Source organism: Gekko japonicus, unplaced genomic scaffold, assembly GCF_001447785.1.
Source record: "Gekko japonicus isolate JY-2015 unplaced genomic scaffold, Gekko_japonicus_V1.1 scaffold664, whole genome shotgun sequence".
NCBI lineage: Eukaryota > Metazoa > Chordata > Lepidosauria > Squamata > Gekkonidae > Gekko > Gekko japonicus.
The window spans coordinates 306,954-330,227 of NW_015166441.1; the positions used below are offsets into that span (position 1 = coordinate 306,954).

Here is a 23,274-nt window from a genome sequence, read left to right on the forward strand (position 1 = left end):
CTCTTTGTTTCACAGGGAGCTGTGATTGGTATAGATGATGAGGACGACAGCACCTTCACAATAACTGTTGATCAGAAAACCTTCCATTTCCAGGGTGAGCTGAAAGAAGAGGTTCTTTCTTATAATAGATCATTACTGATATTCCTTATGCTTTACTATTTAATGGACTAATTTTAAGTATTTGAGATAATTAACTGCACGAGAAATGTGCAGGGAATATTCTGGAGTCAGAAGCACTGTAGGTTAGGCAGGGATTTATATCTGCATTGTATACATGTGTGCTAGAAACTGCTGTAGCTTTGGCAGGATCTGAAGATTAAAAATTTAAAGGATATATCAGTCAAGGGAAAAAAGAATAATGGGCATTCGTTGATGGGTTTTGCTTGCAAAAAACCAAACCTACCACCAGTCTTCATTATCAAGATGCGCTGTTATGCCTTTCTGTATGAAGAAAGCCACAAGATCGCATGGAGGTTACAGCTTTTGTTGATGTAGTATTCAAATATGCAGGGAGACCAGAGACAACGTTTGATTTAAAGGTGGACTTTGCTTCAGGATCTACAAGTTCTCACTCATTTCATCTATATTTCTTTGTTCTTGTCTGCTAATCACCATTTTCCTGCTCTTATCCTTTTTCATATTTACTAACTCCAATGCCATCTGTTACTGCTATGTTTCGTCATTGCATGTTGTGGTTCACCAGTAGAAAGGGTAAGGTAATGTGTTTTTCATTTGTGCTTCTAAACAACTCCCAAATATCTTTTACCAACAAGACTGGTAAATATTGTCATTTTTATAAGCTGCTTCCATGTTCATGGTTACATTCTGTGTTTTATATAATGGCTTTCTCTGCTGTTGGTATCTGGTAATTTTCTCCTTTTCATTTTCAGATGAGTTGCAAAGTATATGTTTGGCTTGAAACCATAAGCAATTAAGTGTAAAAATTAAAGACTGGCTTAAATCTTGTTTCTAATACTGCTAAATTTGCAGTGTAGCAATCCATATTTTACCTTATATTGTTTAGTAAAGGAAACACAGTTAGATAATTACATTGTCAGATACCTTGAATGATAAATATTGAGCTCCATACTGTGTGCACTTGTAGTTTGTTGCTGTATCTTCTCAGTGACTCAGCTATCCTGTGGCTTTTATCTGGCTAGATAGAGGTATCATAAAAATTATTTGTATAACTCCAGGCAGACAAGATCACAAATACTTAATTTCTTTGCTCTAAAGATTGAGTCATTAATAGACCCTAGGCTGCAGCTGTTCTTCAAAAGCTAGGAACTGTATTGTATAGTTTGATGCAGTTGAAATCTGCAGTTTTTCACTGCAGCTATTAAAGGAATGCCTTTTGCAGTTCTCAGTTTGCAGTAGTTCTGTAGCTGTTGTGTTGCCTACTTGCTGAAGAGAAAGCCTTTTGAAATTGAAGTTAGTAGAACAAGGTAATTCAAAATAATGTGATTTAGATATTTGATATATTTCCTTTCATATAAGAATTCTTATTATATATATATAAATAAAATAACTTTATTGTGACTTTGCAGTACTGGTTCTTGCATACCATGATATTGCACTACTTAAAAATTAGGAGGTTACATTATTTAAGAAGGGAGCTCATAGCTAACCATCCTCAAATGAGTTCTTGGCTACCAATCTTTAACAAACTATCTTAGTGGTACATTATCGGTTCAAGATTGCATCTTTAATTTCAGTTCTAAGTTTAACATATTCAGGGCTCTAGTCGGGGGGGAGCTCTCAGGTACGGAGCTCCGGAAGAGAACCTCTAGGGGGCGGGGCGGTCACGTGGTGAAGCCCCGCCCCCTTCTTTACCCCGCCCTCTGCTTCGATCCTCATTCCGTTTGGGAATGAGGATGAAGCAGGAGGGTAAGTAGCCGGGCCTTCTGACACACTTCCGGTGATGTCAGGGGGTGTGGCCTTCTGTCACTTCCGGTGATGTCAGGGGGCGTGGCATATGCAAATAAGTTATGCTAATGAGTTATGCTAATGAGCTCCGGCAGCTCTTTTTCTACAACAAGACCCCTGAACATATTCATTAGTGGTGACATTGTGAGTGCAGATTACTCTTGAGTGCTGACAGAATAATATCTCTTTTAGAATTTGGCCAGTACTGATGATTCATACATGTCTATAAATGTAATAACCTTGTTCAAACCCCTCCACGTGCACACTAGCATAGAGGCTTTGCTTCCCCCCAAATGAATGGTTGAAGACCTTGACAGTGGGATAGCTCCATGAAAATATTATCACTCCTGCATCAGCAAGGAAGTGCTGGATCAGGATTCTTGATCTTATTTGAACACTTGCAGTCTAATATTATAAACTACTTTAAGGTAAAGGTTTCCCTTGCTCGAAAGCTAGTCAAATCTGACTCTAGGGGGCGGTGCTCATCTCTGTTTCCAAGCCAAAGAGCTGGTGCTGTCTGAAGACTTCTCCGTGGTCATTTGGCCAACATGACTAAACGCCGAGGCGCGCAGAATGCTGTTACCTTTCCACTGAAGTGGTACCTATTTAACTACTTGCTTTCAAACTGCTAGGTTGGCAGGAGCTGGTGCCAGAGACAGGAGCTCACTCCGTCATGCAGCACTAGGGTCTCAAACTGCCGAACTACAGACCTTCCGGTCTGCAGGTCAGTGTGTTAACCCCTGAGTCACCGAGGCCCTAATAAACTACTTTAGGTTGTTATAAAACTGCCTTCCCTTTTCAGACAAATTGGATGTTCTCTTTCATGTCAGAATTTCTAAACCAGATTAGATTTTCATGCAATTTGCCAGTGGTAAAGGATACACTAAAGACTTCAAAAGCATGCACAGTTTTCTCCGCAATTTCAGAGCTGATTTCAAGCTGAGAGGAAAGAATATTGTTCTTGTGGAATTACCATTGATACGTTGGATCATTGAAATTAATTGGACATGGGAGAAAGTTTAGACATATACTTGGGGGCAATCCACGGAGGTGAGCATTGAGAAATAAAGCATTTGATGTTTGCATATCCCCACTCTCTTAATCTGCATTCCCCTTCCCAGTTCTGTTTCTTGGCTATGGTAGAACATGACAGATTGTTTAGAATCCACAGTTACAAGATGGAAGAATTGCAAAGAGTAGGGGGAATAATCAGTTGGGACACAATCTGTCACTGTAGTGCTAGTGCTCTGAGCAGCAGATTTCTTATCTGGCACTGAACCTGACCAGTACATCCGATGCAGTGGGACAGAGGAAGCCTGCATATATTACCCAATCTTAATTTAACTCCCTTCTAGGATGCTACAATCAATTAGGTACACCGCCCCTTGAAGCCTAAAAAGCTGTTGGGGGGTTATGCAGTTAATTAGGACCACAAGAGGTGCCTTTTTTTCAATCCTGATTGATCCTTCTGTCAGGACTTTTTTCTCTTAAAAATGGTCAGAGCCTTAAAACCTTACAATACCTTGGTGGGATGGGCATTAGGGCTTGAATATATGTGCTTTCTGGCATACATCCTTCCTCTCCAAGATACTATAGGCTATTGGGATTAAAAAAGGGCAATTTCTCTTCCTTACCTATTTATCTGAAGTTCGGCATTTCTGTTCCCAAATTCATGAAGGTCAATGACTATGTGCAGGATCAAGCTATCTTAATCTGTAAATTAAGAATGAAAGGTTTTTATTTATACCTAGAGTGTCCCTCAAATATGCAGAAAAATCTGCTTTGTTGCAAGTAGCCCCATTTCTTTGTGCTTCTAATCAGCACTAGTTCATAAAGTTTGCTAAAGGAGTAAAAGTTGGGCAACTGAAGAATTGTGGAGAAGGAGATGAATAGCTGGAAGATTTTTTTTTTTCCCTGCAGTGCAAGACAGCTGAACGCTGGATTGAGATGCATTAAGAACATAAGAACATAAGAGACGCCAATGTTGGATCAGGCCGAAGGCCCATCCCATCCAACACTCTGTGTCACACAGTGGCAAGAAATACCAGGTGCCATCAGGAGGTCCACCAGTGGGGCCAGGACATTAGAAGCTCTCCCACTGTTGACCCCCCCCCCAAGCACCAAGAAGACAGAGCATCACTTGCCCAAGAGCCCCTATCAATACCTTGTGGCTAATAGCCACTGATGGACCTCTGCTCCATATGCTTATCTAATTCCCTTTTGAAGCCGTCCATGCTTGTAGCCGCCACCACTTCCTGTGGCCGTGAATTCCATGTGTTAATCACTCTTTGGGTGAAGAAGTACTTCCTTTTATCCATTCTAACCCGACCGCTCAGCAGTTTCATGGAGTGCCCACGAGTTCTTGTATTGTGAGAAAGGGAGAAAAGTACCTCTTTCTCTACCTGCTCTTTCCCATGCATAATCTTATAAACCTCGATCATGTCACCCCTTAGTTGTCGTTTCTCCGAGCTAAAGAGCCCTAAGCGCTTTAACCTTTCCTCATAGGGAAAGTGTTCCAACCGTTTTATCATTCGAGTTGCCCTTTTCTGCACTTTTTCCAAAGCTATAATATCCTTTTTAAGGTGTGACCAGAACTGCACACAGTATTCCAAATGAGGTTGCACCATTGATTTATATAGGGGCATTATGATATTGAAATATCAAATAAGGATAACCGTTTTAAGTGATTTAGGCATCTCAAAGTGATTGCGAAAATTTGGATTGATTGACTTGTTTTCTCTCCTCAGCCAGGTTTGAAATACTGGAGTAATTGAAACTGAGTGATTATATTTGTATTTCAATTACATGTGCTTTAGTATCTGAAGAAGTGAGCAGTGACTCACAAAAGCTCATACCATAAAACTAATTTTGTTAGTCTTTAAGGTGTTACTGGACTCTTGTACTTTTCTATTGCTAGAGACAGACTAACATGACAACTCATCTTGATCTAATTCAGTGTGTGTGTGTTACATGTCATCATGTCGCTTCTGACTTATGGCAACCTTATGCAGTGGCGTACCAAGGGGGATGGTCCGCCTCTGGTGCCACTTGAGGAAGGCCCTTGAAGGGGACCCTTGAAACACTTCTTTGCTTTTGTTTTTAAAATGCAGTTCTGGATGCAACCACTAGGGGCACAGGAAAGTCTGAGCACTGCGAAAAGCTTTATGATTGGCAGCACTTCCCTTTCTCCAAGACTTAAGCAAACTTGCTGAACAACAACTGATTGCCAGTCTGCAAGTCATTTTCTCCAATAATCCAGCCTTCCTTGCACCCAGCTCAGGCAAATCATGCAAAGCAGTAATTATTTTATTTATTTATTTATAATTCAATTTATATCCCGCCCTCCCCTAAGGTTCAGGGCAGCTAACAATTGAGGCAAAAGCCATAATTAAAACAATTAAAACAAGATAAAAACATAACAATAGTACAACAAAGTGCTGGTGCTCTGATGTTCCCAGGTCCAAGATGGGTTCTGGTAGGGTGGATCTGGACCAACGACATAAGTTCCAAAGCGGCAGATAACCAGTCTTCTTCCCAGGGCCCGATTCCACCCTGATGGTATCTCTGCCAATTTTCGGCGACAGTGCATTGATGGAACAGTAGCGGCGGCGGCTCCTACTCGAAAGCCTGGCAGAAGAGCTCCGTCTTGCAGGCCCTGCAGAACAGCGCAAGATCCCGCAGGGCCCGGATCTCCTCTGGGAGCTCATTCCACCAGGTAGGAGCCGCCACCGAAAAGACCCTGGCCCTAGTCTTGGCGAATTTGAGGTCTCTGACGCCTGGGGTAGTCAAAAGATGTTGGCCCCCCGACCATAGTGCCCTTGGGGGACATGTGGGGAAAGGCAGTCCCTTAGGTATGCCGGACCCTGACCATAAAGGGCTTTAAAGGTAAGAACCAGCACTTTGAAGTGGATCCGGTACGCTATTGGCAGCCAGTGCAGCGCCTTCAGCACAGGCCGGATGTGGTCCATTGGCAGCCAGTGCAGCGCCTTCAGCACAGGCTGGATGTGGTCCCGCCTAGGGAGACCCGTCAACAGCCTGGCTGCTGCATTCTGCACTAGCTGCAGCTTCTAGATTTGCGACAAAGGCAGCCCCAAGTAGAGAGCATTACAGTAGTCCAGCCTCAAGGTGACTGTCGCATGGATCACTGTAGCCAGGTCATCATGGTCAAGGAAGGGAACCAACTGCTGTGCCAGCCGAAGATGATAAAAGGCCGACTTGGCAGTGGCTGCTACCTGGGCCTCCATCGTTAAAGAGGTGTCCAGGAGCTCTCCCAAACTCCTAACCCCCGACGCTGGCACCAAAGGAGCCCCATCAAAGGTTGGGAGAGGGAGTCCCAACCCTGAACCAGCCCGACCTAGGCCCAGGACCTCCGTCTTCGCCAGGTTTAGTTTCAGCCGACGGAGTCTGAGCCAACCAGCCATGGCTTGCAACGCCCGTTGGAGGTCATCTAGGTCAGAGTTGGATTGGCCACCCAGCATCAGATAGAGCTGGGTGTCATCCGCATATTGATGACACCCCAGCCCATACTTCCGGGCAATCTGGGAAAGGGGGCGCATGTAGATGTTAAACAACATCGGAGACAGCACTGCCCCCTGAGGCACCCCACAATCAAGAGGGTGCCTCCGGGACTGCTGCTCCCCTATCGCCACTTTTTGTCCCCGACTTTGGAGAAAAGAGGCAAACCATTGGAGGACCAGCCCCTGAATCCCCGTGTTGGCAAGGCGGTGGGCCAGCACCTGGTGATCGACCATATCAGATGCAGTCGACAGATCGAGCAACAACAGTGCTGCCACATCACCTCGATCCAGATGCCTTCGGAGGTCATCAGTCAGAGCGAGCAATGCCATCTCCGTCCCATGACCCGGGCGAAAGCCGGACTGGAGAGGGTCTAAGATTGAAGCATCCTCCAGAAAACTCTGTAGCTGTATCGCCACCGCCCTCTTGATAAGTTTGCCCAAATAGGGCTAATTGGACACCGGCTGATAGTTTGCCAATTCGGTCGGGTCCAGGGATGGATTTTCAAGAGAGGGCGGACCATCGCTTCCTTGAGTGCCCCAGGGAACAGCCCCGCCGAGAGGGACTTGTTGATAATCTCCCATAGGGCACCTCGAAGCCCCTCGTGGCCCGCCTTAATGAGCCAGGAGGGGCACAGATCAAGGTCGCACGTGGTTGGGCACACAGATACGAGCAATGTTTCAACTTCGTCCAGACTGAGTAGGCTGAAACATTCTAAAACCGGAATCGAAGGCGCGCAAGGGGCCTCGAGTTCCCTCACTGTTGCACTTGTGGTGGGGAGATCTCGGCGGAGCGCCAGGACTTTATCTGCGAAATAGCTTGCAAATGCCTCACAGCCAATATCCAATTCCCTAAAGTTTTGCCTGCCCTGTGGCAGAGTTGTCAAAGACTGAATTATACTAAACAATTAGGCTGGGCGTGAGCTCGCAGACGCAATCTCGGCCGCATAGAAATTTCTCTTAGCGGCCTTGACTGCCACCTCATGGGATTTCATAAGCATCCTATAAGATGTTCTCAGTGCCTCGTCGCGAGTGTGACGCCACCGTCTCTCTAGCCGTATCAATTCTTGTTTCAGCTGTTGCAGCTCCCGAGTATACCAGGGCGCTCGCCTAAGACAAGTGTGGAGAGGGCGCCTGGGAGCGATCTCATCGATGGCTGTGGAGAGCCGACCATGCCAGTCCTCCACCAGCTCATCCAACGAGCCGCCAGGGGTCCTCGGATCCCGCAGAGCCATCTGGAGCTGCATAGGGTCCATTTGACTCCGTGGGTGAGCAAAAATCCACTCACCGCCTACACAGGGTTGGGGTGGCACATTCAGACAGGCCTTCAGGGCCTGGTGGTCTGACCGTGGCACTGCCTCAGCAGTGATCCGGTCCACCATCACCCCTACTGCGAAGATCAGATCGAGCATGTGACCAGCCCGATGCGTGGGGGCCAATACCAGTTGAGAGAGTCCCAGCGCCGCCATGGATGACACTAGATCTGTAGCCCGGCTAGAGGCTGCATCCTCGGCATGGATGTGGAAATCACCCAGGACAATCAGCCTTGGGTGTTCCAACGCCCAGACTGATACGGCCTCCAGCAGGGACGGCAAACTATTGGCCGGTGCATTAGGCGGTCAGTACACCAGCCAAATCGCCAAACTCTCCTCAGCCTCCAGCATCATGCCGACACACTCTACGCCCACGATCTCCACGGATGGGAGCGCCCAGAAGGAGTAAGCCTATCGAATGAAAATAGCAACTCCTCCCTTTAGTCCGCGATTGGTGAAGGACCGAGAAACCTGGTGGGGTAAGCTGGGCGAGAGCTACCGTCTCGCCCTCCCGCACCCAGGTCTCTGTTATGCACGCCAGGTCCGCTTGTTGTTCCACCACGAAATCCTGTAGGATCGTGGCCTTGTTGTTAATGGACCTGGCATTGCACAACACCAATGACGGAGGGGGGTTAAAACTTTACAAAGCGAAATAGATGCGATCTTTAGGTCATATTCTGAATTTACAAGAAAGAATAATCTGCCCGGGGAAGTTCTCCAGACTACAAGTGCAAGATCAAATACTCAAAGCGACAAGTGAAGTTAACTTGAAAATCAAGGACAAAGAAATAAAATTTTTGAAGGACATTCCGTTTGAAATAAGAAAGAAAAGAAAGAATAGATTTCTTTCTTGGCTTTATTTTTAGAGAAAAACAACATCACCTACAGATGGATCGTGCCCGAAGACATAATCTTTAAATTCAAAGATAAAAAGGAAATTGATTCTGTTGAAAAGGCACATGAGTTTCTACAGCATCATAATTGTCCAGCAGGAGGAGAAGAAGAGGAGGAAGGCAACAGCATCAAGGGAAGTGAAGAAGAAGGAGCAGTGACATCTTCTGATGAGGACTCAGATTCTAAACTTGGAGTGGCAGCCCCAAAAACAAGTTATCATTTGAGAAAGAAAAAGGACAAAAAATGAGTTATCACAGTCCTTAACATCCGTTTTAACAGTTGTTAATCATTTCTTATATTGCTTTTGAAGAAGTCAGATATGTTTGTGTTTTTATCTCTAATATGTATGAAGATTATACTTGGTTTTTTTTTAGGTCAAAAGACTTTTTATTTTCCATTAATATCACATTTTGCATCTCTTTATCAGTTGGTTAAATATTCCCTTTTCCCTCCCTCCCCCGAAAGGCTTCCCGCAATGCACTTCCCTCATGTCCCACATAGATAAACTCAGGATAACATCAAGTACTTAATATTGTTCTAAACATAGTAAATTTTGTCTCACGTCCCAGTTCTTTTCTAAATATATCTTAAAGTCTTTCCATTCTTCGGAAAATTCTTGGTCTTCTTTGTTGTTCAATTTTTTAGTTATTTTATCCATCTCAGCCATGAACAGAACTTTTTGTATCCATTCTTCCAGGTCTGGTATTTTTTCTTGCTTCCAATATTGAGCATATATCATTCTTGCCGTTGTTATCAGATACCAGAACATTGTCTTTTTTGTTACATTCAGTTCTTCCATTTTTAAACCTAAGAGCAGAATTTCAGGCGTTTTCTTAAAAGAACATTTTAGAATCTTTTGCATTTCACTGTGGACCTTTGTCCAAAAGTCCTTAGCTTTGTCGCATGTCCACCACATGTGATAAAATGAGCCTTCATGTTTTTTACATTTCCAACATTTGCTAGACATATTCTGGTTCATATTTGCTATTTTCTTAGGTGTCATATACCATCTATACATCATTTTGTAACAATTTTCTTTTACATTAGTACATACAGATAGCTTCATAGAATTTTTCCACAAATATTCCCATGTTTCTATAGTTACCTCCTTATTTATATTGACTGCCCATTTTATCATTTGCTCTTTTACAGATTCATCTTCCGTAAACCATTTCAACAGTATTTTGTACATATTAGAAACCATTTTCCTCCCCCCACTTTCCCAAACAGTTTCTATTTCGTTTCTATCTTCTCTAAAACCATAGTTCTTCTTATCCATTTTAAAAACATCATAAATCTGCATATATTTCAACCATTCGTAAAAATATTGAATTTCATCCTGCCCTTTCATTATCCATTCTGTTCCTTGCTTCGTAATTAAGTCCCTATAAGGCAACCACTCCTTGCCTTGCTGTCTTGAATATGGTGTCAAAACTTCTGTTGGTACAATCCATAGTGGTCTCGCATCTCGAAAATATCTTCTGTATCTTGTCCATGTCGCAAATAAGGCACGTCTCACCACATGATGTCTGAAAAAACTGTCCATTTTTGTCTTCTCATACCATAGGTATGCATGCCAACCAAACCTACAATCATGACCTTCTAATGCCAGCAGTTTTTTATTGTCCAATTTTACCCATTGTTCCATCCAAGTTAAACAAACTGCTTCGTAATATAGTCTTAGGTTTGGTAGCTGCAGCCCCCCTCTTTCTTTTGCGTCACAGAGAATTTTCATTTTAATTCTGGGCTTTTTACCTGCCCAGACAAATTTCGAGATTTCCTGTTGCCATTTGGTTAATATATCCGTGTTGTACAATATTGGGATAGTTTGGAATAAAAACATCACTCTCGGTAACACATTCATTTTTATCACTGATATCCTACCCATAAGCGATAGGTAAGATTATACTTGTTGACCACATCCAATGAACTTTAATCGAACTTTAAGCTAAATCTAATTTTATAAGCAGCATGTATGACCACCATCTCTTGAGTTTTTAGTGGTTTTTCTTTACTTTCTCCCATAGTTTGTAGATTCCTTTCCTAATTTCGTTGTAGTTTATAGAAAATGCAATAAAAAATCCTCTATGGGGGGGCCAAAAAAAAAAAAGGAAAGAGAGTCTAAATTGTTAAAGTAGGATCATATTTGAGTAGCTGCTCTTTTTTGTTTACTGTTATACGGCAGCCGGCTTATGACAACCCTACATTTTCAAGGCAAGATACATTTAGAGGTGGTGTGTCATTGCCTGCCTCTGCATAGCTACCCTGGTATTCCTTGATGGTCTCTCATCCAAATACTGATGAGGCCGACCTTGCTCAGCTTCTGAGATCTGACGAGATTGGGCTAGGCTGGACGATATAGGGTAGGGCAGCTGCTCTTAGGACTGTTAAAACTTGCAAGCACTTGGTTGTCTATGTACCTAAAATGTTGAACCTAGTGCCCAGAAATATGAATATATTTTTCTTTAGTCTTGATTTGCTGATTCCTGGGGAGGAGTTCCCAGAGAGGGGTGGTTGCTCATCTCCTTAGGAGCCTTCCTGTGAACATGTTCTGTGTCACTTTTGTTTGCGTCCAGTTCAACCAGCTTGTGGTTGTGTTAGGTGACATCATTCCATCAGTTCTCTGACACAGCACCTCTATCACCTTTTCATTTATCTATTAATCTGTATTGGCGGTGGTGTTTTAGTGTTTGTGGATAAAAACAAGCAAAATTGACGGGATCCAGACAAGTAAAGTAACAGGTTAGAAACTAAATGGGGCTTATAATCAACAAAGTTTAACCTCCACATTGACTGAACTATGCTGGGATCTTTTGTTTTACCTGCAAATTTGTTGTAGTGGGGTGTGGTCCCCCCCCACTCTAGCCAGTGAGAAGGCCACTGGCTTTCTTGTTGGATTCATACTTTTTTGTTTCTCATGTCTTCATAATTCCCAAGGTCAAACTACAGAGCTGATTTGGTTACTGTTCAGGAACTGCTGTTTGCACTAATGGATTCTATTTCTTCCTCAGGAGGTAGCTTCTTGGGAACAGGGTAAATGTTGTTCAGGGATCTGTACTGGCACCCAGGCATAATCGGTATTGATCTATAAAGTACTTAAAACTTCAGTTTAACATAATGTTTTAATTTATTTTAATTTATTTTTCATTAACATTATTTCTAGTCCGCCTTTCTCACTTGGACTCAAATGAATGGAACAACCACTTTCTAAGCTCAATTAAAGATTGCCATCTATTTTGGTAGCAAAGGCATATAGGAGAACCATGTTTAGTAGCTTTCCCTTCCATGTGAGAGCAGTCTGGATATCCTTTGTTTAAGAGGAAACAGAGAACAGAAGAAGGGAGCCTTAGTGAAATATTTATTTATGCCACATTGAGTACTTCCAAACAAAATTTGTCAATTTTTAAAAATTTAATAAACATGCTCATGGAGAAATGAGGAACAATTTGTTTGAGCCAGAAAGTACGGGGTCAAGTGTAGTGTATTGACCTTCTTGGCTTGCCTTATGCATGGTGTTGGAGCTCAGCCTTAATTAAGCTGATTTACGTTCCACACCCTAGTCTTGTCTTGACATTTTCTCTTGCTTGCAGCTGCAGCTGTTTGAAGACTTTTGTATCTATGGAACTGCAATAAATCTCATGTTTTTATCTTTTGGAAGCGGTCTCTCTTTTCAGAGGACATATCACCAAGAAAGTCTGAGTATGTGAAACAGTCTTGATCTACGGTGCAGCTATCTGGCAAATATAAATAAAGGGGAAATCCCTTTCCACATTTGAACAGGTATATTCATTTGATGTCGTAGCTTGGAAATAAATGAGAAGTTATCAACAATGAAGCACAGTTATCTTGCATTTTGTTTAGTGTTCACTTATTTTTGTAAAAGATGTTGGAACAACCTATCAAGATGGCATGTTGATTATCCAGAACTGGCCATGTGAACCCTGTGGGATAAAACCAGTGCTGGTTCTGATACAATGCCAACTGGTGTTGTATATTCAGGTGAAGTTAAATTAAGAACAGCCATCCTACTGACTGACACGTAGATGATGTAGTCCAGGCTTGTAAATGAGTATGTTCGGGAGTGGCTACTTATACCATTCCTCTCTCTTCTTGTCCATGGTGATTCTACTACTGTGTGAATACTCTGCTTCTCTTAATCTAATCCATCGTCCAGGTAGTGTTGTTGAGGTCCTAAAACTGTATATGAAATCAGTAAGGGGATAGATGAAGACTAACAATATGAATTAAATCAGATAAGAGGTATTGTGAATGCGTGGTTCCATCAGACCAAGGAGGTGGTATCTAACCAGTTATGGATGGGACTGCTGTTCTCTGAAAGATCAGGTTCATAGTTTAGGGTTTATGTAAAATACATATAATAGAGGAGAAAGGGATTTCCTGGGCTTGTTCGCCCAAGCTGTACACTTGGAGAATAAAAATGCGTACAGAATATTTTATTCCTTTGTGAATCTGGAAAACTGATACAGGTTGAAAATAAGATTTTTCTGAGAAAATTCACTTTCTATTCATATGCTGACTCCTTTTTATTAATTTGCCTTCATCAGTTTTTGGCTGCAACAATCATGTAGATGTTTGGGTATGTTGCTTTTGATAGTGTGGGGGCTCTCTCTCAGGATTCCATTTATTTTTTTTTACTTTTGGCAGTATCAACAGCCAGTAAACTAAACAGGAATGTCTCATCTGTCATTGATGGATGTTTTAGCTCTTCAAATCCAAATTATGACTTGTTATTTGTGGCTCAGTTATCAGCTATGTTTCTGCTATGTGGAAACATGGCTAGAAATGTTGTAGATAGAAATGTTAGAGACCTGAGTGTTTGTTTCATAAAGATCTAAAGAAGTATTACCAGTACTATTATAAAAGCCTTATCTGTGATTATTTCCACATATCAGACAGATGGCAGTCTGATAAATGTGGAAATAAGCACGGATTAGACTTCTGTAATAAGAATGACTAGGGTTTTTAAGGCATAGTTCAGTCTGCTAACCCTTTGTTCTGTACTCAGGAATATATATTTTAGAAATGAGGTAAAATTCTTAAATTTTCATGAGCATTTATTATGATCAAGAGATCAGTCAACAATTTAACAGCCCAATTTACATACAAATGTTAAAAAATTAAATTTTAGGAGAAGATGAAGGATGGACTGAATAAGGTCTGCAATGAGTCTTGGGGAGGAGCAACATTATAAAAATCCCTCTCCACTCCCCAGAATCTCCCCCCCCCTTTAAAATCCAGTAACCCTAAGGCAGAGGTGTCGAACTCATTTGTTACGTGGGTCGGATCTGACATAAATGTCACTTTGTTGGACCGGGCCATACATGCTATAAAATGTAACATGAGGTACCAGAGGTATAAACGTTATAAAGATGATTTCAGATGCTGAATGGCAATAGCAGGCATGATTGGATTAGGTGTGATATGCAAAGGGGACGTAGGTGTGAAGATATCATCACTGGTAATGAGACAGGAACCCTAGGTCTCAATTCTATACAGGAGGATTCAGTCCAGGAGGATGGACATAAGTCTGACATCAGAAACCACAACATTCAGTTGCTGACCAAAGAGTAGCAGTGCTCTTACAAAGGAATATCAAAGGGAGATTAGAAAGAGAGACAGCTGAATTGCAATTGATAATGAAGTTCAAGACAATGCATCAATCTGGACTGAACTGAGACCTAGTTTTCTTGTCTCATTACCAATGTGTGCTATTACAATTTGGCATCTGAGATCACTCCACTTTCTAAGATAATGACAAATTCAAGTGTTCTGATTCCTAATCAGGGTCTCTTTGAAAGAAAATAAATCCAGATAGGAACAGACAAATCCAATCCTTAAAAAAAAACTTTTCAGAATAAGCCAAAATAATTTCCTCAATATACACTGTGCTTGCCAGAAGAATCCATCCTCCCTCCAAAGAAGTGTGTTTGCACACAAAAGCTTATACCTGGAATAAAACACTGATTGTCTTAAAGCTGGGACTCCAATTTTGTTTCCCCCCCTCTTTTTCTCCCCCCCCCCAAGAGGAGCAGCAGCCCCCGATAAGAAAGCAGAAGCTGTGTGTGTGAGAGAGAGAGAGTGAGAGTGAGAGAGAGGGGGGAGAGGGAGGGGCAGGTAGGCAGGCTTGTATTTGTATCTGTCTGGCACAAAGCAGCCAGGAGTCTCTCTCTCTCTCTCTCTCTGTATGTGTGTGTGTGAGAGAGAGAGCGAGCATGCGCATAAGGGGGGAGGGAGGCAAGAGAAAGGAAACAGGAAGCAAAGAGCCACTGAGAGGGGGGGGGAAGCAAGGTAGGGTGGCAGCTGCAGAAGCAGCCCTGGGAAAGGAAGCAGGAGAAGGAAGTTGCTGGGGGACTGGTTTTGAGACCTGTGTGGGCTGCGGGCCACACATTTGACACCCCTGCTCTAAGGTGCTTGAGCCAACTGATTCTTCCAAACTCCTTTTTCCCCTTCAACTGATGCTTCATTGCTCACAGCCATCTCTCTTTGTGTTTTTTCTCTCCTCATCAGGCCAGATTTTAAGAGTTTTTCCTTTAGTCAATATACAAAGTCATGTTTTCCTGGATACTTGGAGATTTTCTTACCTTGTATAAGTACGTGCGTGTGCACGCACACCCCTATGTATATATCTCTCACCCCATGGATTTGTTAGGTGAAGTTTTCTGTTTCTCTATTCAGCCTTCTAGTAAAGGTTGGTGCAAAAGGTTTTCTCACCTTCTCTTTCTTTTTTCCAAGTACTTTTATTTAAAAAATGTTATATTCCTTCTTTCAGCCTAAAAACTTTGAAGTAGTGTTAAGGAAGTACACCTTGTGTTTTGTTTGAGAATTAAGGATCATTTTACATCTTATTTTAATTTAATTAGGGATCATTTTACATCTTATTTTAATTTAATTACTACTGTCTTGAATCTTGGGTAATTGTAGTGGTTTTCTATAGTTGCTGCATGTTCCACATTGTTCTTTGAAGGCTTTTCCATTCTTGTTTCTCTGTCGTCAAAATAACAGCTGTTGACAGCAGGCTGCTGATTCCTGACAGTCTCTAGGGATGGGTAATAATGATATTAAAGTTTCCCTTGCATTTGTTGGGCCTTTCAAACCCTTCATCCAGTTGTCACGCTCTCCCATCAGTGGAGATATGGGGTGGAAAATTTTCTGTTGCTTGAACTCATGTTATGAATTCAGCTGTCTAGGTCAAATCAAAGTAAAGGCTAAAATTCACATTTCGTTTGACTACAAGAGACAGCAAACCAAAAACTGTGATGAATTTTTCTTTCACTTTCAGTGAGCACACAAAACAATGTTTTGTCTCTTCTTTGAGCTGGGGAAGCTGGAAGTGGTTGCCTAAGATACTTGTGAATGGAATTGGAAAGACTTTCAGCTCAGTCCAGACAAAGGAACAAATGATCGTACTGATAAACTTGCCTTTACTTCTCAAAGAATCAGTCACAAGCACAATCGTGAAAAAAACGAAGTGTGATAAGTTGACTTATTGGTAACATCATAGACTTATTGGTAACATCATCCTTTAGCAAAACAGACTGCAGATCAAGTAGTTTTGAATCATATTTGCCTCAGTCTGGTATGGAACTTGTAAGAGATGACAGAGAAACTGAGATGCTGCAGTGACCTCTGTAGAGGAGAATGAGGTCAACAAGGCCTATGTTATTATTTGGATGTGTTAAAATCAATGTGTCAACAGGGTTTTTGGGTAAATGCAAACAAATATAAGGGAATTACATGCTATATGGTCTTTAGAAGTAATTATCTGCAATAACGATTTCCACATAAAGTTCTGAATTTGTTTGAATCTACCACTTAAACGATTATTAAAAAATAGTAATTAGTTATTTCAGTTGAAGTATTTGTTGTTGTTGGGCTATAAAATTAACATGGGGTGCTTTTTAAAAAAATCAACTAAATATAAGTCAAAATTCAGCATGATCAGATTTAGCATATTTATTTAGGGCATCAGGAAATTCCCACGTTCAAAGTTTTTTTGGAAAACCCACTTTGCTGATGGTCTATGTGAATGACTGTCATACTGCTTATCAGTACACTTCATAAACAGAACTGTCACTTAGCTACTGCAAGACTGACACTGCATCAGTGTCACAATAGAGTACCCATGTACCATTCCATGCTTGAAGCAATGAAAGCTTTGAGTATATTAGAATATTTTCATTGAAAGTAACTTAAAAATCTGCATTGATCTAACTGCTTGTATCTCTGAATGTTTTCAGCTGTCTTTAGCCTTTGGACTATTGTATGTGAAATATTTTTTCTCTGGACCTATGCTATATAAACTCAGCAGTATGGAAGGCTGTTTCATGCATGTGATGAAGTGAGTTGTAGCCCACAAAAAGCATGGTACAATAGATCTGTTAATCTTCAAGGCACCACATGACGCTTAGTTGTAACAATTAATGATGTAATAGTCGAACTTCAGAATTCTCTTAAGGTGAGCAGGCCCTTAAGGTGTGTGTAGTTGGTATGAGTTAACCAAGATCCTTCCTAGCCCACAGGCCAAATGCTGCCATTCCCTATGTCTTGGCAGAGCCACAAGGTATATTATGAACCTATTTTATCAATAAAGCAGATAGTAGGTGAGTTGGGTGGAGGAAAACCAATGCAGTATTTCTTGCATCTTTGCTGGTAATGTTTGTTTCAGTAGGATCCCACTCTTGAGATCCCAGTGCAATCAGTAGACTATTTTGACTGTGTTACTTGTGTGTGTGTGGTTCCGTGAAGGGAAAGAAGATCTGTTTGATTTATTTTTGCCTACCAGTGGTTCCTTGCACTTTGGAGTACTGAACCTATAAAATACTCTGTGATTGTTTGTAGAAGACACTTCCCATAAAAAATTGGGAGACCTTTCCCCCATAATGTATTTAGAAGTGTGTGAGAAATGGAAACTGGGAGAAAAGTGCCTATCTTTCAAGACTCCCCCAATAAACTGAAGAGGGGGGGACTATTAACATAATGGCATGCCAATAATCAGAATGGGGATTGGGACTTTTGGGATTTTGTCTTGCCCACTCTTAATGTGACAGCCATTTAAGACCAGATGCCCTGTGACAGAGCGCGAAGCAAGCCAAGTGAAAACACCACAGTACACCTTCTCCTGGACCAGCTGGGCTGATCCTCCACTACCATAGCAGTTGTGTGAGACCAAGTGCCCAGTGACAAAAAGCCATGAGAGTGGAGACAGTGGCAGGAAAAGAAACACACGGTTTCCTGGTTCATTTGGATTGCCCTCCAAACAGATGTGGTTTTACTATTTTGTAATGAGCCTTCTTTCTGCAGATATTTTAAGCTGCTTTAGGGATTCAGGGGGGGAAAGTGAGATACAAATTCAATAAGTGAATGGTGTCATAGACTGCAGTTTATTTAATCTGTCATCTACCCCCCCCCCCTTTACCTGTGTAACTCTGACCAGATCCCATGTTTGATAGTGCAATCTTGTGCATACTTCCCTAGAAGTAAGACCCTTTGAACACAATGGGATTTATGTCTGAATAGATATGCATAGGAACTGGCACATTAATCACTCCAGATGTGATTGGAACCAAGATATTCACTTTTTCCTTATAGGTATTTCATTAAGACAAAGCTAAGACAGTTGAAGTTACAGTATTGCATATAACTGGCTCCACAGACTACAATCAACTATAATAATATAGACTGGGAGCATGACTTATGAGTGGTGGTAGTGTCAGTGTGGCAACAGGTTTGGTGTCTGCCATGCCACTTTATAAATAGAGACTTTTCAGTTGATTCACTTTTTCTAAATGCCCTCTTCCCTCTACAAAAAGTTATAAGCACAAATTGATAGCTATAGTTCAGAATATTCTGGTGAAAAATTAGGAAGTCTCATAATTTAGCTAATGTATTAAAGTATTTGTGTTGTATTTGCCATAAAGACTGCAAGTGTGGATGTCAGTTCAGTTGTATTACTACTACTGGTTAGTATATCCCAGCAGTATCGACCTTGGTCAAGTCTTATTAGCTATGAAATAAACTTTTCTCTTATCAACTAAGCTATCCTGTTACCAGTTAATTTAATTAGCAGCAAGACCATGGGCATTTTGTTGCAACATACTAAAACAGCTGGCTTTCTGGAGATAGTCCAATTGGCTGTCTGTTGTCTTAAGGGCACTTAAGTATATTTTTAATACTTTCCCAGCTCGAGATGCTGATGAGAGAGAGAAATGGATTCATGCTTTAGAGGAAACCATCCTTCGTCATACACTTCAGCTTCAAGTAAGTTTATTTGCAATCTGCTTTGGGTTACTTTCAGAAGTCTGTCTGAGATAACCTTATCAAAATGATGAATGTATTTTAACATAGAATGGCTTATGTGTTATAAAATATGGCCCATGTTGATTATCCAGCAAAACTGAATAAAATATGACCTTCTAATAGAGGCTTAATGTGTAGAGATGGGAAGCAGCTTTTCATGACATGGAAGTAAATATGACCTAACATAGAGTCTCTATTAAATACATTTTCTCCTCCAGCCTGTTGGCAACCCTAAGCACTGCAGACCAGCTTACATTAGGTTTTGTACAAGCTGATATTGTGTGATAGGCTGTATCCACTCAGCTGCCATTTTGTGACTGCTAGCTTCCATGGCTCTTGAGGGGGAGGGGAAGCTCCCAGAAATACAGTCTGCCCCTTGCCTGATATTGGTGCTACTATAGCTTAACTCCATGGGGAAATACAATTTAGTGAAAACTCCTTGGTTGCAAAGCAGCTTGTAAATATGACTGTAGCATCTGCCCAACATCTAAAAATGTTTCTTTTTTACTTTTTAAAAATTATACTGCTCTTAATGCTGATTTCATAGAAATAAAACAGCTGGGTCCCTGCAACTATGATTACACGATTTTAAATCATTGCTGTTTTATATAGCATGTTAACAGGAGGGGAATTGGGCAGGCGGTTGGACTAGATGGTCTCTATGGTCCCTCCCAACTCTATCATTCTATAAATTAAAATGTAACATCCTGTTTTGATCTTCCTGGTGTTTTTGCTTGGAAACAAGCATTTTTTACTTGATTGCCCAGTTGCTGACCTAATATTGGGAAGACAAGGTTGCATCTTTGTGTAAATAAGCAGTGGACATTTGAAGCAACTTTCTGGTCTGTTTAAATTTTCAGTGTTATGCTAAGCACACTGTTTGATCCTAACTTTGTTTAGAAGTTCTGTTGATTTCAATTAGATTTAATTCCAAATAAACCCGTTTAGGATGGCAGCTTTACAATTATAAAGATCCTTACATTTTGTCTTAGTAGTGATGATGTCTGTGTGTAGTATTGTGGCTTCCTATGTACTCATTGAAGTGAAACCTTGTCGAGGACGAGGTGGAGAGTAGGGAAGTTAACTCAGACTAAACCAAAACCAGGCAAGTACGCTGTAGCCAGCCAATAAGGAGGAAGTTGTTGGAGGCCTTTCAGATAAACTAGGGGGCGTATGAAATCTGTGAATGAACGTGGCCGCTATGGCATTGTTTGATGCTCCAAACAGATGACTGTTGCTGTAGATGGCGGCGGCGTTAGTAATTGCTCAAGCGGCTGCGTGCGATGCCTTGTTTGCCAACAAGGCTTGCCTTTCCGCTCCTGAGCTGCTGGTGTAGCTCCGCCCGATTTATCGGCACCCGTGAGTGCAGAGTTATGCCAGCTCTTGGCCTAAAGGGGGAAGCCGGAAGTGTCCTTTATGGCGTGTTGGAAGGAAGCAGTTGGGGTTTGTTTTGTTTCTGTCTCTGAGCCCCGTTTCTCGCGCGACCCTCCCATCTCACCGCTGCTCGGATTGGGAGGGGTGACGATTGGGCGGGGAGGCACCTGACTCATAGCCAATAGGAAGTCACCTTGGTGTAGAGGCCAACTCTGTGTGAGCAGCGAGTCTGCGGCGCGGCTTCCCTGCGGGCAGGGGGCCCGCTCTAGGACAGACCTCTTCTGGCTCCGTGATGGGCAGGGGGAAGCATGGCTAGCGTGAGTAGGACCGATCCTGGGGTGGCGTAGCGTCGAAACTGGCAGGATAGGGCGCTCTAAACATTCGCCGGCCTGCTCTGCGAAGGCCAGCCCGGACTCCTGGTTCCCACGTCAGTCGAAGGGGGAAGCGGTGCTTTGTCCCCCTGCCCCGCAGTCCCGGCAGGCGGGCAGTTGAACCTTGGGAAATAATGCCCATATGACCCGATCTGGTGTCTACTTCACTTATCTAGCAGTCTAGGAAGTGAGCGCGTCACGGCTGAGGAGCCGTGTGCGTGTGCGAGCCATCTGGGTTGGGGTTATGGCGGGGGGAGGGTGATTTTTTTTAAAAAAAAAGTAGGACGGCTTCAGTTGAGTGTTAGTGGTGAACAGGCCAATTATTGCCGTTGATCTGTGTCTAGAAATTAATTTGTTGAAGCCCTGCGCTGATTTAAGCTCCTCAAGCGCGAAACAGACAGTCGATAAAAGGCACTGATTTGTAAGGAAAGCCCCTTTTTATTTAAGTGATGGGAAAGTAAGGTTTCTCTGAAGACATTTCATTAATGAGTATAGCACTTTGTGGTAAACTGAGTTGTGCTGGCGGCAGAATAAAGATGCTGTGTAGCCCACCGATGCAGATATTGAGAAAGTATTGATTATTGGTAAGTGGCTAAAGGAATTGGGGTCACAGTTTAATTCAGTACAATGATCGCTATACACCCGATTAAGGAGAGATATATGGTGGGAACCATACTTCCCCAGTAACTCTTAAGCACACATCTCTATGGCCAGTGGTGCTTCTGATCTTGTAGAGAATCTTCATCTGCAACTATTCTCATTTGGTATGTCATTGCATTTCTGTGGAGATTGATAATATGGACCTGGTGAGAAGTAAGGCTGTATAGCCCCTATAAGGTATCTAATGTGTCTTGAAGACTGGTTAGGTTAAAATAGCTGTCTGTTTTTGATAACTTGCATTACACTTGATTGCTTGTGGTGGCCAAAAGACTACATAGGAGAACACATCACAGTGCATTTCAGTGATATTCTATAGGGGATATTTCTATGGCAATTGGTGGGAGAGAGGAACAGTTGAAACATTTGAAAAATCTTTTATGTGGCTGTTTATTTACTTAAAATTGATGCCACTTCTTCAGATACCTGCTTGAGGGGGCTTACAAAATAAAACAGAGACTGTAAACATAGAATCATTCACCACATCTTGCTAGTACTTCAGAATATATATTGCATTCCAACGGCTGTTCTGTGACCTTTTTAAAATAATGTTAACTAATTTGATCTCATCTGGTTTGTGCTCCCGTGAATTTCTGGCTTATGCCATATTTCTTGCAAAGATTCCATTGCAATATACCTGCAATTCTATTGTGATGTTCTTTATAGTATCTTTGCATCTGCGGTTTTAAAAATCTTATAATATACATAGCATTATGCAAACGCTAGATATTTTTTTTAAAGAAAAGCCATGACACAGTCCGAACAAATTGAAGGACTTTTAAGTCTCCCTGCTTTAAGTGGAAGAGTGAGTTTCAAGATGACCTGTACCATTAAAGCTAATGAAACTTAAAGCTGTTTGGATTATAAACCCCTTATAAAATAATACCCATTTGCGAAAAACAGCTGCAGCATAATATGGTACATTGTGTGACCTTGATTATTTATTTTAGCTGCATTTGTTTAGGTACTTAATGTCATTCTATGAATATATTGTAGAAACGTTGCATATATTTTACTAGAGGCTCACCATTGCTTGCTGTGGGAAGCAAGGTAGCCAGTAGAAGGGGGGAAGTGACAGCTAAGATACAGAAAACTTGTTTGGATGCTGCTACTCCTTAAATCTTACACTACATCTTGCTTCTTTTAAATAACTACAGGGCTGCCAGTTTGCTTGAGGTTCAAGGTGCTGGTTATGACCTTTGAAATCCTTCATGGCCTACACATCTGAAGGACTTTTTAAAAATTATACTGCACATCTGAAGGACCATCTCTCCCACATGTCCCTGTGTTTGTTATAGTCCTCTAGCTGCCCTCCCCCCATAAGGTTATCTACCTATTATGTACCAGATCCTGTTCCTTTCTAGTAGTGGTTCCCACTTGGTGGAATGGTCTCACTAAGGAGGTGAGCAAGACAAGTTTGTAGGAGATACTCTGGGATTGTTAGGGCTTTTACTGGTGTATGAGCTTCAGGCACTGGGGGGGAGTTAATGGGGTTTTATTTTATTATTGATTATTTTGTGTAGAACTGTAAGCCACCAGGAGCTATAAGGGAAAGAAGGGATATCAATATGTTGTTAAATAGCATAAATACAGTTTAGCATAGCGTATGCATTAGAATCAGTTGAAGTCATACTGAATTCATTGGACTTAATGTGTGGCTTATCATACAATTATTTAAAACTTTTTGATACTGCCTTTCCACCTAATTCATGGTCACCAAGGCAACAAACAGTAAAACATATCAGACACTGAAAAGAATTTAAAATATGAAATATTTAAAACAATTACAACACAAACATGCAAAGACAGAGGAGGAAGGCTAATAAGAGTTAGTGAGGGAATCCCAAACAAAGCAAGCAAGTCTTCACTTATGGTGGAAGACAACAATAGGGGGAAAGACAAACCTCC

The 23,274-nt window shown here is 41.8% G+C and overlaps 1 protein-coding gene across 3 annotated transcripts in view; it reads left to right on the plus strand.

Annotated features, from left to right (window-relative positions):
- The window catches only part of OSBPL9 (oxysterol binding protein like 9), a 128,816-nt gene that overhangs the window by 32,893 nt on the left and 72,649 nt on the right, over positions 1 to 23,274 (plus strand). For 2 of the 3 annotated variants that reach the window (XM_015411975.1, XM_015411976.1), the window contains exons 3-4: positions 16 to 94; positions 18,849 to 18,925. In XM_015411975.1, the coding sequence (XP_015267461.1) occupies positions 16 to 94; positions 18,849 to 18,925 (156 nt within the window). Of the gene's footprint in view, positions 1 to 15; positions 95 to 18,848; positions 18,926 to 20,537; positions 20,656 to 23,274 lie in introns of those variants that run through there. The other variant, XM_015411977.1, reaches the window with a different exon arrangement.